This window comes from Pholcus phalangioides, unplaced genomic scaffold (assembly GCF_987345545.1).
Source record: "Pholcus phalangioides strain wild (caught in Gottingen) unplaced genomic scaffold, Ppha-v1.0 ptg000015l_1, whole genome shotgun sequence".
Classification (NCBI taxonomy): Eukaryota; Metazoa; Arthropoda; class Arachnida; order Araneae; family Pholcidae; genus Pholcus; species Pholcus phalangioides.
The window spans coordinates 87,328,829-87,342,001 of NW_028301608.1; the positions used below are offsets into that span (position 1 = coordinate 87,328,829).

Sequence of the window (13,173 nt, forward strand, 5' to 3'; positions counted from 1 at the left end):
ATTAGATGTCATAAAAATCTTGTTTTATACAGAACATTTTGGATGAGTGCCCCTATTTAAAAATATTCCAATCAATATTTTGATCAAATTAGATTCAATGAAAACTGATGATTTTACTTTCAAATTGAGTTTGATGGGAGTGTAGGTGTCGCTGTGATAGTTGTATATCAAAGTTTCAAAAGAATACCAAAATTCGTATTTTTGGAAGCATCAGCTCTTCTCATCACAAGAACCATTCGAGAGGAATTTCTAATAAGAAAACAAGAAAAAGTTTTTTTCTTCAAAAAAGGACAAGATCCAAATGGAGAAATCACAGGTTTAGGCAATTATGTTCAGCATATCAAATTGCTTGAAGCGGGAAGCCTTAATTTTTTAAAGTTATTCCTACATTTTTTTACATCCACCGAATAGGTGAGTGAAATGAATAAAATATATTCTTATAGCATATATTAATATTATTTGGTCACAAAAAATATTCGATTAAAATTAGATTAATCGATTAAAAATTTCTGATTAATCGATTAAAAATTTCTGATTAACCAGTTAAAAATTTTAATCGATTCCCAGCCCTATGTTTCTTAAACCCCAAGTAGGCCTATATTTATGAAGGGATCTTAAAATTTTACCTTCATTTTATTGAATTGAACAGGTTTCATTTATTTCGAATCAATTTTTATTTAATCACATTGAGAAGCCATGCTATTTTACTATGTAATCAAGTAGTTAATAATGCAATTATTTTAAAGAAAATTTGCAAAAAATAAGTATTGGGGATATATAAAACATTTTCTACAGGCTTGATATACAATCAAAAATATGTGCACCAAATTTGCAATAAATCAATGTTCAAATAATACTTTTAATAATATTTCCACAAGAGATATTTCTACTCTAGAGATTTCCTTCCATTTTTCCCACCATGTTCTAGGGCAGGAGTTCCTTTGAAACATAAAATTTTCCATTTTGGCCATGATAAAAAAAAAGCACAATGGCCAATATACGTTCTCTTACGCAGGGACGGAACTAGAGGGGGCAGGGGGGGGGACTGCCCCGGGTGGCAAGATTTAAGGGCGTCGGAAATTTTAGGTGCGAACAAAGAATACCGTTATAAAATTATTGAATTTTAAAGTTGTGGGGGCGGCAAAATGTTTACTCCGGGCGGCTGAATCATGTTTGCCCCGGGCGGCAAAAACCCCAGTTATGAACCTGCTCTTACGCCAGGCGGAGGTCTTTAATCTTTACGACATTACGGGCCAAATTAAGTTTTCCACGAAGCCCGCGGACCACTAAAAGTCACCGTGGTTATTCTGTTATTAAACAGGGATCTCCAAATTTATTTGAATACTTTTATTTCCTCTGAATTTCTCTTTCATTAAATTTGAATTTTTAAGGATTTTTAAATAACTTCCTTTATTAATTAATTAACTAATTCGTTTTAGCCAATTATTTATTTTATTAAATCGGAAGTTTACTCCGATAATTTTGAAGTTATTTTTTCATAAATTTTAAATTTTCATTGATTATGAAATCATCTCTTTCAAAAATTCTTAATCTTTTCATGAAAATTATTACTTTTAACAATTCTGAAATTACTCTTGATAATTCCGAAAGTAATCCTAATAATTCTGAAATTATTTCTGTTAGTAGTTCCACAATTTTTTCTTTCAGTAATTCTGTAGCAACCTTTTACTAATCATAAGTTCTCATCAATTATGAAATTATTGTTTTTCAAAAATTATTTTCTTTCGTTAAGGTAGTTTTTGGAATTTCTGTAATCATGCGCACCTTTGAGATGCCGAACTTGGCCTCTCGAAGTATGTAAGCTGCTAGCCGATATGAAATTATAGGCCTCAAAAACTGTTTTAGCTCAGGATGTGGCGCCCCTTCCTCCCTCCCGATGGTCTTTTTATGTATCAAATGGGCACTATTACTACTGAATCTGGAAAGTATCCCACAGTTCTAAATATAGCAGTACAGATTTCAGAGTTATCTTTAAGGATTTTTTATATTTATTCTTTGGAATTTAATCGTTTTTCCTGTAAAAAGTAGGTATTTTCAAAGAATTGGTCGACGTTCCACAGCAAAAAGCTCGAAGTGTCACATTGGTCATGAATTGAAAACCCCCGTCTTACGTATTACTGGTACAGTGAAACCTGTACAAAACGGAACGTCAAGAGACTGAAATAATACTCCGTTTCAGACAGATCTCCGTTTCATAAAGGTGCAAATCTAAGCACTAATCATTGAACAGACTATATTTTGATTCCCGTTTTAAACAGGTTTCCGCCTCATACAGTGTCCGTCTTAGACAGGTTTCACTGTATAATCTTACCAACTTTATTTTAACCTTTTAATCGCGCAAAAAAAAAAAAAAAAAAAATTCCATCATTGTAATAAAAATCAGATTCATTTTTAGTTGAGGAAAAATTAGTTCAAGACATATTTGTTGAGGAATCGTTATCTCTCTGCGATGCACATGCTTTTCTGGAGGAGCCACAATATTCGTTTTATGCAAAATTTTATCGTGTCGATCGCTCATAGTTAATCAAGCAGTTAAAGGATTAACAAATCAAATGCATTTTTTTTGCCATTTTTTTTATATAAAGAAATATTGAATCAACCAAAAACGATAATTGAAGAAAAAACACCATTAAAATGTGTCAAAAATCGTATGTCAGACACACCATAGCATTGAAATCAATTGGTTATCTGGATATCATGCAGAAATGAACTTGGATTGTTCGTTCCCCCAGGAATCGAGCCTCATGCATACCAGGGAAGTGCATTGACAATTATACCACAGACAGACGGTCTCGTTCCTATTAAAACAGGCGCAGTAGCTTGACTTGCTGAGAGGAGACATCGTAAGTGGTGGAGAGAATAACTTTTTTTTTTCCAAGTTCACACACACTTCGGCCTGATATCCAGGTAGCCTGTTAATTTCGTGTATCTTGGCAGAGCAAAAATCATCATTCGCCTCTAAAACCATAGTATTGCTTTTCGAAGTGACTCGTATCTACACATCACTCCATGTCCTGGAGTGGGATTTGAAGGAAAACACTGCTTCGGAATTTCTAAGCGAAAATTTTTCACTGGCTCATTTCTAAATAAAATTATAAAGTCTAAAACAAAAATAAGAAATTATAAAGTTGATCCCAGGGTCCTGGCCTACAGCCCTGTCACCCCCTCCCCATGTGTAGGCCATGCTTATGTTACAGATCGGTCAGTTGAAGATGCAGAAACAAAATTAACAAACCGAATTATAGAATTACCATTAATCATCTCAAATATTAGAGATTTACTACACTCTTGCTGTAGGCTTCACGTGAATTTTAATGAAGAATAATCATTTTTCAACTTCTGTTTAAAATATCAGTACATGTACCATACATTAAATTCATTATACAGAATAACATATGTAACAAAAACGATGACACCAATGATAAAGATCGCACATTTTGTGTGAATGCCTAAACGTAAAACCAGTGACGTTGAAGCCGGGGGTGCCGTTGGGGCTAGAGCATCCCAAAAAATTAATTCCGAAATCAAGGTCTCCTACATAAAAATTTTTGACATCCTTGCATTCAACACATGGCACGATGCAAGTCAATGACTATTGAAATTTAATGTAGTGATGCACCGCGTAAAGTAGTTTTTCTTTTTTATAATCTTACTGATAAGCTCAAAAAACTGCAATCTGAGAAAAATCATGTCCGAAGTGTTTCTTCTATACACGTCTACACTATAGGGGTGGGAGGGGAAGCAGTCAAAAGTATTCCAGATTTCTTAGTGCTCGGCTCGAGCTCTGTATTAAAGATTTTGATTTCTGAATTAGTTCTAGAGCAGAATTCTTCAACCTTTTTCTGGTCACAAGCACTTATCTGTACCCATCGTGAAAAGAAGAGCACCCTTACGGCAAGTTTGACATACGAATGCACGAAATAAGGATGATTTCAATCCTTGAACGTAATTTGTACAAGGTGTTTAATCCGGACGTTGATTAAGTGCTCGCGAGCAAAGAAATTGAACACGGGCATCGAGCACTCCGGGTGTTTCAGGGAGCGCAACAGGTTGAAGATGCCTAGTTTATGCTAAGAATGTTCAACCTTTCGGAGAGCGCGGAGCTCGCGAGAAAAGGGTTGAAGATATCTGTTCGACCCCATACTACAAAGTACAATGGTTTTCCCAGCAACCAAACGGAAGCCCCGACGAAGAGAGAGAACCGATACCAGTGCTAGACACAGAATATATAATAAAACTGAATTTTTTCAAACCATTTTTTGATTCTCATTATTATTAGGAAAAGAAAAAATACATTGTAGTGATAAACTGCATTTATTACATTTACCGAATTCAACAGGGAAAAAAAGGCGTATCACTTGACAAACAAAAAATGATTTTTCTCAATTATTCAGAAATATATAATCTACCATAAATAGTGAATCAGATGAGTAGTCTACCGAGTCTACTTCGAGGTTGCTCTCAAAAAGTATCAAAGTGAATTTATTCCCGCGGTGTAATTCCATTCATTGCAGCTGGTTGCCCGAATGAGAGTGAAATCAATGACATAATTGCCGTGTTTTTATTGGCGATGTAACACACGTGTAATGCAGCAAGACTGCATCTCAAAAACTGAGATGTTCTATACAGCCATATCATTAGCCTAGACTCAGTTTTGACAGAAATCCGAGTTACTGCATCACATTCGTAGTGTGATATAAATGTAATGCATCTCGATATGTGTGAGAATTGCAATGCATCTCGATTTTTTTCTTTATAATCTAAGTCACATCTAGGCTAATGATCCGTATTAGATTTTGGTGTGATTCATGTGTGATGATATTGCATATGCTGACTAGATTCAGTTATTTACGTACGGGTTATCCTAAGGCCATCTATTGGAAGCTACTACGAGCGAAAACAAGTCACGTGCATGCGCAAGACTGCTATGGTCAGGGCCCGATTTCCTCATGGGCATTTGCCCAGGGCCCCACGTTTTAAGGGACACTAAAATTTATAATAATACATATTTTACTCGAATTTTTATAAATTTTATTTGGTAAAATTTTGGAAAATCAAGGAACTTTCCCCTAAATCCCATCATACTATTTCCAAAGTGTCCAGTATTAGCAAACCCCTATTAAATATCAATTTTAATGTTATACTAATCAGTAATAGACTTTGCACAGCATGTACAATGAAATATTAATTCCATGACAAAAATACGTTTCAGTGTGTCACTACTTTTTGTTCGATTCTTCAATTTCACATCTTTTTGACAGCAAAATGATTTATGAAACGATGACAAAAAATTTTGCATTTTTGATCAACATGAAATCTTTAAATCTTCATAAAGATTCTGTATATTTACAATACATGACTTTATGCATCTGATTTCGCAAACACTTTCTCAGACAAACTGAAACAATTTTTATCCTTGGTTCAGGTTGGTGACATAATGTCACAATTCTTTAATAACGCTAGAGGTTTAGAAGAGACTTTTACAAATGTTAGGACAGCATTGAATCATCGTTGACAACATCACCAATATCAAACTGTTCTAGAGAAAAATCGTTCTTTCTATTAAAAAAGATAAAATCATCAGTTCGTTTTCAAATCTTTTACAATGAAAATTGTTATTTCCAACTTAATTGTGTACGAAGTCTAAATAACTCAAACATTAGACTTGGATGACATTGTCAATAATTTCGCTCATATGAGAGTGCGAAAAAAACATTTATAGTGTAAAATATTTCATGGGGAATTTTGCATTACATTTCTCATTTAAAATAGTGCATATCCTTTTTGATGTGTTTACAAATGGCATTACTGTATTTGCCGACGTACCAAACTTCTGCGATTACAGTCGAAAGGGCCCCCTTCCCCAATACTGTACATCTTTTGCCCATCAAGTCAAAGTCGGGCCCTGGCTATGGTAGTCTTGCGCATACATGCGACCTGTTATCGCTCGTAGTAGTTTCCAGTGGGCGATCAGGCTCAGAAAGAAAGAAAAAATTCTTACAGCAGTACATTTAATATGCATTATGCATTCGATTTATGGAGTGCATTCAATTTCGTTCTATTCTATTCAACCATATTTTCATTTATTCATATATTCAAGGATCACTTTTCAACTCCAGTGCCCATACATGCTGCGGCCATCCTGTTCTTCCTTTGGGCTTGCGATCTCCGTGACAATTTGGACTCATCTATGGGATAGAAGAAGAGAACCACAGATATCTCTTATATGCATTTTCCCGTTTAAATAACATTCGCATGAAAAAAATCAGAAGCTCCTATATAAAAGGATCAAAGAGAATATTAAAGATAATAACTATAAATTGATGGGCGTTAAAATATTTAGAAAGTCAATTTTTTGAAGCTTTAAAATTGACAAAAGCTTAGTTCTTTTCCAAAAAGTACACAATAGACATAAATTTTCCTATAGTTAATGAATACCTTTTCTTTTTCGGTATTTGCCCAATGGTAGCTTGGGAATTTCCAGGTACATATCTTTATGTATTGTGTGGAGTTCTTACATTCTAAACCCAATAATATTGAAGCATCTCCGCTCAGAATTTGGAGTTTAAAACGCGCAATTAATGTATTTCGTGATTAATTTTTCCGTTCATTTAAGGGATGTCACGACACATGAAATTCATTTTTCAAAAATAAGTTTAGAAAATATTTCATTTGATTGCAAATAAATGAAAAAAAATCGTGTCAATCGGTTAATTCAAAATAAAAGAAAGTAGTAATGAATTAGAGTGTAAATGTATACAAGAAAAAACACTTCGAAATGGAGATTTTTTTTCAGATTGAAGTTTGTGAGCTCATCCGTAAGATTAAAAAAAAAGAACTATTGCACCAAAAATTCTGAAATTTTGCAGAAATATTTATTCGACATGTGTTAGTAAAATGAATCTCGATCTCGGATATATGACTATTTGTTAGAATTCTATGAATATTTTAAAGTTTGAAAAAATAAATAAATTTCAAAAATCTGAATTGAACATTCTTTTAACCACTTTACGTGCAAACTTTTGGCAAGAGAAATTTGAATTATCTTAATTTGACGAATCGGTGATAAATCTGGTAACCTTGTCTTAACCTAACCACACGCTAGAAAAGAAGGGGGGGGGGAAGAAGAAAAAAGTAAAAGTATAATAGGTATAAGGTAGATAAGGGGAGCCCTCTTTTCACCCTCACCCTACGTGTTGTCTTTCACTCTTACACGCGATATAGTAGAATGATACATTATATGTGTGGAAAAAAAAAAGATTAATCGGAGTATATAGAAGCAAAGGAGGGAAAGAAAAAGCAACTTCCGTAGTTGGGGTTACTATGAAGACTTGCGATGGTGAAGAGAGAGGAAAGAAAACACAGAACTTAGGTTTGAGTTTATTCCACTGGTGTTTGGAAGCAATATTACTCCCGTGATCATAAAGGGGTTACAAATACAAATACAACGCCACAACAGGCAAACTGCCCAACGAGGTGGCTGACTTAAGAACATCATGGATCCCCGAGCCATTTTTTGGAGGCCCTACCTACTACTGCTACACCACGCATGCACCCCGCCCACACACCCCCCCCCCCCGCGGAACCCCACATTTTAGTATATTATTCACTGTTTGCTATCAGAGAGATGTAGCTTATACAGTATATCGTATATAGGCACTTGAAGAACACCTGATGTGTTATTCGGAAATTCTTGCTGAATTTTCTACTCGCAAGAGTATTTATCTTCTTATGATTCTTAATCTGAAAATCGTCCTGAACGAAGCATTAGAATGTCACTATTTCGACGTTCAGTGACTCTTATCATCCCACAGTCACGCGCGAAATAGTTCGTTAATTTCTTTCATGATGAAATGTACCAATTGGACAACACTCCAATTAGAGAACAACTGTCAGCTGGCATGGTTCCAGTTGAAAACCAAATTGAAAATCGAGATGCTGCTTTTCCCAGTGCACCACTGTTATTGGAAACTACACGTTACAGCGTCTTTTCTCCGAGGTGAACTTTGAACACACCTGTTGGCTTCATCCACTACAACCCACGATAATCGCAGATTTCTAAGGTATGTGAAGATTCACTGCTCACTGGATTCGATTACATACTTCCCAAAAATACTTCCCATTGTTCAAATTGCTAAATTGGAGGTTCGTTTTATTTAAACATTTCGAATAAACATTTTTGCAAAATTTCAGAATTTTTCTTTTTAATTTTACGGATGAGCTCAAAAATTGCAAACTGAGCAAATCGCGCTCAAAGTGTTTTTCCATACATTGTACATTTTCCCTACAATTCATTAATTCCTTCTCTTATTTTCAAAAAACAAACGAAATTTTTTGTATTTATTTGCAATCAAATGAAATATTAATTAGAAAATTGAAAAAAAATATGTGTTTGTGAAACACTACTGCGAAAAAAAGTATTAGTGTTATCATCAATAAAAAAAATAACAATACATTTTTCCCCATTATATTTTGATTAATACCGTATATTCACTACATTTTGAAAATACCTCTTCACTTAATATTTGTTTCTCATGAAGTGCATAACTCTGCTAGAAAGCTAACATTAAGGATCTATAGCGAATTATTTTCACAAATATAAACCATGGAGTTATTATTTTTTCAGATTCATACCATATTGAATATTATTCTGAGATGATTTATTTCTATAGAGCTTTTTTTTGATTTTAGTTATTTTATTTCTCTTGGGGAGATAACGATTCAAATTCACTTTAACTTCAAAATGTTATTTGATTTCATTCTACTTTTAGTTGAAATTTTGAACTGTTTTTCTTTCCAAAATACATAATATGCACATTTTGAATGTAAGAAACATGCGCTTACTACATGTTGAGTCTTTCTTTTAGTTTCTTCTTTAAATTCGTATTTCTTGTTGAGTTCGACCTTGAATCCACCCTGTTGCGAGGTCGACCTTCCGGGCTCATCCTGCGCCAGTATGTCCATCAGGTAAGCGATGTAGCTCGTGGCAAGCCTGAGAGTTTTTATCTTGGACAATTTCGTGTCTGAAGGCACGTTAGGAATGCAGTCGCGCAATTCACTGAAAGCGGTGTTGATGGAAAGTGTTCTCCTCCTTTCTTTTCGGTTGACCGTGGCTCTTCTTTTGAAGCCCCGTTGGGGCTTGAGATTATTGATCGAGCAGTATTCGAACCCGTTGGCAATGGACACTTGACCGGTCGCTCCGTAATCCAGCGAAGGGTCCGTACAGTAACCTGCGAACAACCAGCTCGGGTAATCGGTGTCCGGTTGACTATTCGACGAGATGGTCTCGTATCTATTGCCTTGACAATATTGTTGAGGGTAAGTGTTTTCGGCCGATCCCCTGAAATGCTGCGAGTAATCGTTGAGTAAACTCATTGTCATTTGGAGACCCGGAGATTCCATTCCAGGAGAAGAATACGAATATCCAATCCATAACTGCGACGGAGTCCCGCCCTCTATTGGGTGGAGCCATATCTGGGAAACTCCCATATCGGAATGATATTCGAATTCCTTTAAGATCACTACCATCAGTGTATCCTAAAATGTAATTTAGAAGGGCAATTTCACTCCTCTCTCAAATTTTAAGGGGTATCTTTTGTTAAAAACAGGGTTTTTTTTCGTCAGAATTAAAAACAAATTCTTAAAATTTGGAGTATTTTCACTCCTCAACGAAATTGGAGGAGTAAAATTGAATTTTGATACGTTAATCACGCACCTAGATGCGTATTGGCGAACACTGCAACCAACAGCATTCAAAGATTGATTGTATTTACTTTAAAACTTGATTATTTCAAGCTAAATATTGATAAATGATTTTAATTTGATCTACCCCTAATGATTTTGATTTGGTTTGCAAGAGATTCATCATCCTGATTATTCGTTAATTTGATCATGCATTTATCTAATTTAATCTATAATTTAACACAAGTTATTGAATTATATTTATTTTCAGTCAAATGAGAAACAATGTCTATCATGAAAATTTATCCCCGTAAAGATCCTGTCATTTGAAAACGTGAATATCAAATGATCTTGAATATGATTGCAGTATGGGCTAATGAAGAGAGCGTGACCGTCAGTGTGAATAGGTGCATGGTCGCTCATTTTGGTTCGAACAATCCACGTTTCACTAACGAGTAGAATGGTGTCATTATTCCGGTTGCGACTAGGGTCATCGATTTGGGAATTCTCATTGACGAGCGGCTTAGGATTTCTGAACATTGTTCAGCGGTGGTCAAAAAATCGAATGGAATGTTCAGTTTCATTCTTAAAAAGGGGCTCTTCGCATTCTCCTAAAGTCATTATATCGCTTTTCCGAGGATTAGTCCGTCGTGGATCGGAGTATTCCATAAGGTTTTGTGGGGACCATACCTTGCAGTGAGACATAGACTTGGTTGAGGGAGTGCAGAGAAGAGCTATATTGGAACACGCTCTTGTTGGCACACAAGGCTTGAGCTATGAAGAAAGACTCGATTTCTTGAATATGTTTACATCAGAAGAACACAGGTGTTGAGATTGGGGGGATATGAAGTAATTGTTTAAAATTTTCAATTTTCAACGGGATGTGAATAGGATGGACTAAGAAATCAATACACCGTTAATCAACAGTTTCGGTAAAGGAACACCAGTATCATCTAGTAAGGGACAATTCCAGGTTTGGTGTCGTAGGGAAATTTTTTCTAATAGGGATCTTAATAAATGGAATATCTTACCTTCGGGGGGGGGGGGCGTGAATTCTAATACGACTAACACGTTTAAAAAGAAATATGATATGTTGGGGTCAATAGAGAAGCTATCCGTAATTAGTATAAGACAACCATAACCTTTTTTATGGGCAGTGCATAGTATCAATAGTATATAGTATTAATTATTAGTATTTTTTTTTAAATTTCGTGATATATGCGTCTATATTGGGTTGCTGTATTTTAGTTATATTCGACATCCATGTTTTTTATGGGTATCTTTTTCCAGCCACCTCGTTGGGCGATTTGCCTGTTGTGGCCTTTGTGTTTGTACTTGTACTTGATCTAAAAGAAGAGATATATGTTAGATCATCCTTGAAAGGTGTTCTTACGAATGTTGTTGTAAAACTGTTACTATAACGCGAACTGGTTATTAATAATTTTGTGTCTTGGTGCTAATTCTCGTAATTTTACGAAGCTCTATGACGGAGGTCTTCAATGTTTCAGACGTCTCGGACTATATTGAAGCAGCTTACCATGAAACCTACGGACCACCATGTCATTTCGCCTCTGTCACGTTTCGTGCCCGGTACATTTCTTTCAGCTTTGACATTTTTAACCCGATGATTCACCCCAGGAATTTCATTACGGTCATTTCGCTTGCCCTGACCGTGTTAGTGACGAAATGAATGGGGAGTGAGCAAGTGACCATATGAATGAATGACCGCAAGACTGAGGGTGATAGAATGACTGAGTGAGTGGGTGGATGACCGTATGAATGAGTGACAGTATGTGACCGCATGAGAGACCAAGTGAGTGTGGTCACTCATACGGTCCCTAACTTGACTGATCACTTAACTGAGATGTGAAGCGGGGTGTCCGTCTTCAAAGCCACTAACTTGATCCCTCATATGGTCACTCCCTCGGTGACTAATACAATAATTTACTTGGTGACTCATATGTTCACTCACTTGGTCACTCATATGGCCACACACTCACTCATACGGACGTCCACACACTTATAGTGTCACTCATACGGTCACTCACCCACTAGCATCGCCAATCGCTGGGCCACTCACACAGCCAGTCACTTACTTGATCACTTTCTCGGTCACTCATACGATCAGGATTGGCGAAATGCCCCGGAGACGAAACGTCGGGGGCGAAATTTCAGGATCCCGTCTTCGGTGGGCCAGGGCAAATAGTTCCGAGGGCCACATTTCGCCTTGAAGGGCCATGCTTTGAAGATCCGTACTCTACAACTCAGAATTCGGCATCGTTCTTCTGCACGTATCTCACTTTATAGCAAATTGGATTTGCTACATACGAAAAATTCGTCAATGCTATTATTTTCAGTATATACTACACGTGCCCACTTTATTATAAATACACCCGCAGTTTAGTCAGGGGGACGTTTTTTTTTAGCAATAAAATACGGATTTTATTTTGGATCCTGTTATAAAAGGAGATATTTATGGATATTTTTATTCTCTTTTCTTTGTACGTTTTCCCTCTCAAGTTGGAAAATGGCTAACTCGATTATCTAGATATTTTCCAGATCACCTTTAGCGCAATTGGACGCGAGTGAAAATGAAATTAAGGACATCCGGGTAGAGAGTAACCCTAGCGCGTACATTAATAGATGATCGATATCGCCAAGATTTCGAAGTGCGCAATGCAATCAGTTAAGGATGTACAGGGTGCCCCATAAATTCGTAAATGATTTGAAAATTCATAAAAGTCGAAGGAACCGGTACGTTCGAATGCGGTTTGAGAAAGTTATTCTCACGAAGAGGGTGATTTTTTTTGAACTGGAAAAAAAAAATTGATTCGAATTTCGTCGATAGAGGACGCCGCACGAAATTCGCCAGTAGTTATTGGAATTCCGCAGAGAAATGTATACGAGGTGCAATGATTCGTGACTGAAGGTAAAACAATTTCACTACCAGTGCTTTATCCACCAATGGTCAACATCACAATGGAATCCTTATGTATGCGTGCGCCAGCAGCAGGAAAATTTAGAATTTAGCTATTAATTAAAATACATTTTATGGGACTGTAATAGGCACATTTCCACTGATTTTACAGCTGCATCTATCGACAAAATTTTAAACTAATTTTTTTTTCCTGTACCGAAAAAATTCCCCTTCGTGAGAATAACTATTTCGCAAATCGCATTCAAATGTATAGTCGTAAAGTTGTAATGCGCAACTTTTTTTCCGGGGAGGGAGGGCATAAAACGTACTCTATGTATGTATGTATGTATGTATATTGGCACCCCTCCCGAAAGACGGGCCTGCTATTTTTAACTTATTGTGCGGAAATTTGTTAAAATTTTGGTAATTATCATCATCTAAATGATGAAATGACTGTGCTATCGCTTTCGTTCCTGCGTGTTAGAGGAAAAGTCCGTTCGGGGCTAATCAAGAGTACACTTCACGTCTGGGTACTTCTGCGAGCATCAATGGTA

General features: G+C 36.2%; 1 protein-coding gene across 1 annotated transcript; it reads right to left on the bottom strand.

Moving 5' to 3' along the window:
- Positions 1 to 4,782: 4,782 nt before the first annotated feature.
- LOC149076957 (heart- and neural crest derivatives-expressed protein 2-like) lies at positions 4,783 to 9,510 on the bottom strand. The gene is made up of 2 exons (XM_089242308.1): positions 8,866 to 9,510; positions 4,783 to 6,209 (listed from the first exon to the last, which is right to left on the bottom strand). The coding sequence occupies exons 1-2, from the start codon at positions 9,508 to 9,510 to the stop codon at positions 6,117 to 6,119; spliced, it is 738 nt and encodes a 245-aa protein (XP_089098434.1). The 3' UTR covers positions 4,783 to 6,116.
- Between the last annotated feature and the right edge of the window lie 3,663 nt (positions 9,511 to 13,173).

Bases quoted from the DNA above. Each gene is read 5' to 3' on its own strand.
- LOC149076957 (XM_089242308.1), bottom strand. From the start codon at position 9,510: ATGGGAGTTTCCCAGATATGGCTCCACCCAATAGAGGGCGGGACTCCG. The intron at 6,210-8,865 runs GTAAGCGCATGT...TCTATCCCATAG, and splicing joins AAAGAAAGACTCAACATGTA to ATGAGTCCAAATTGTCACGG.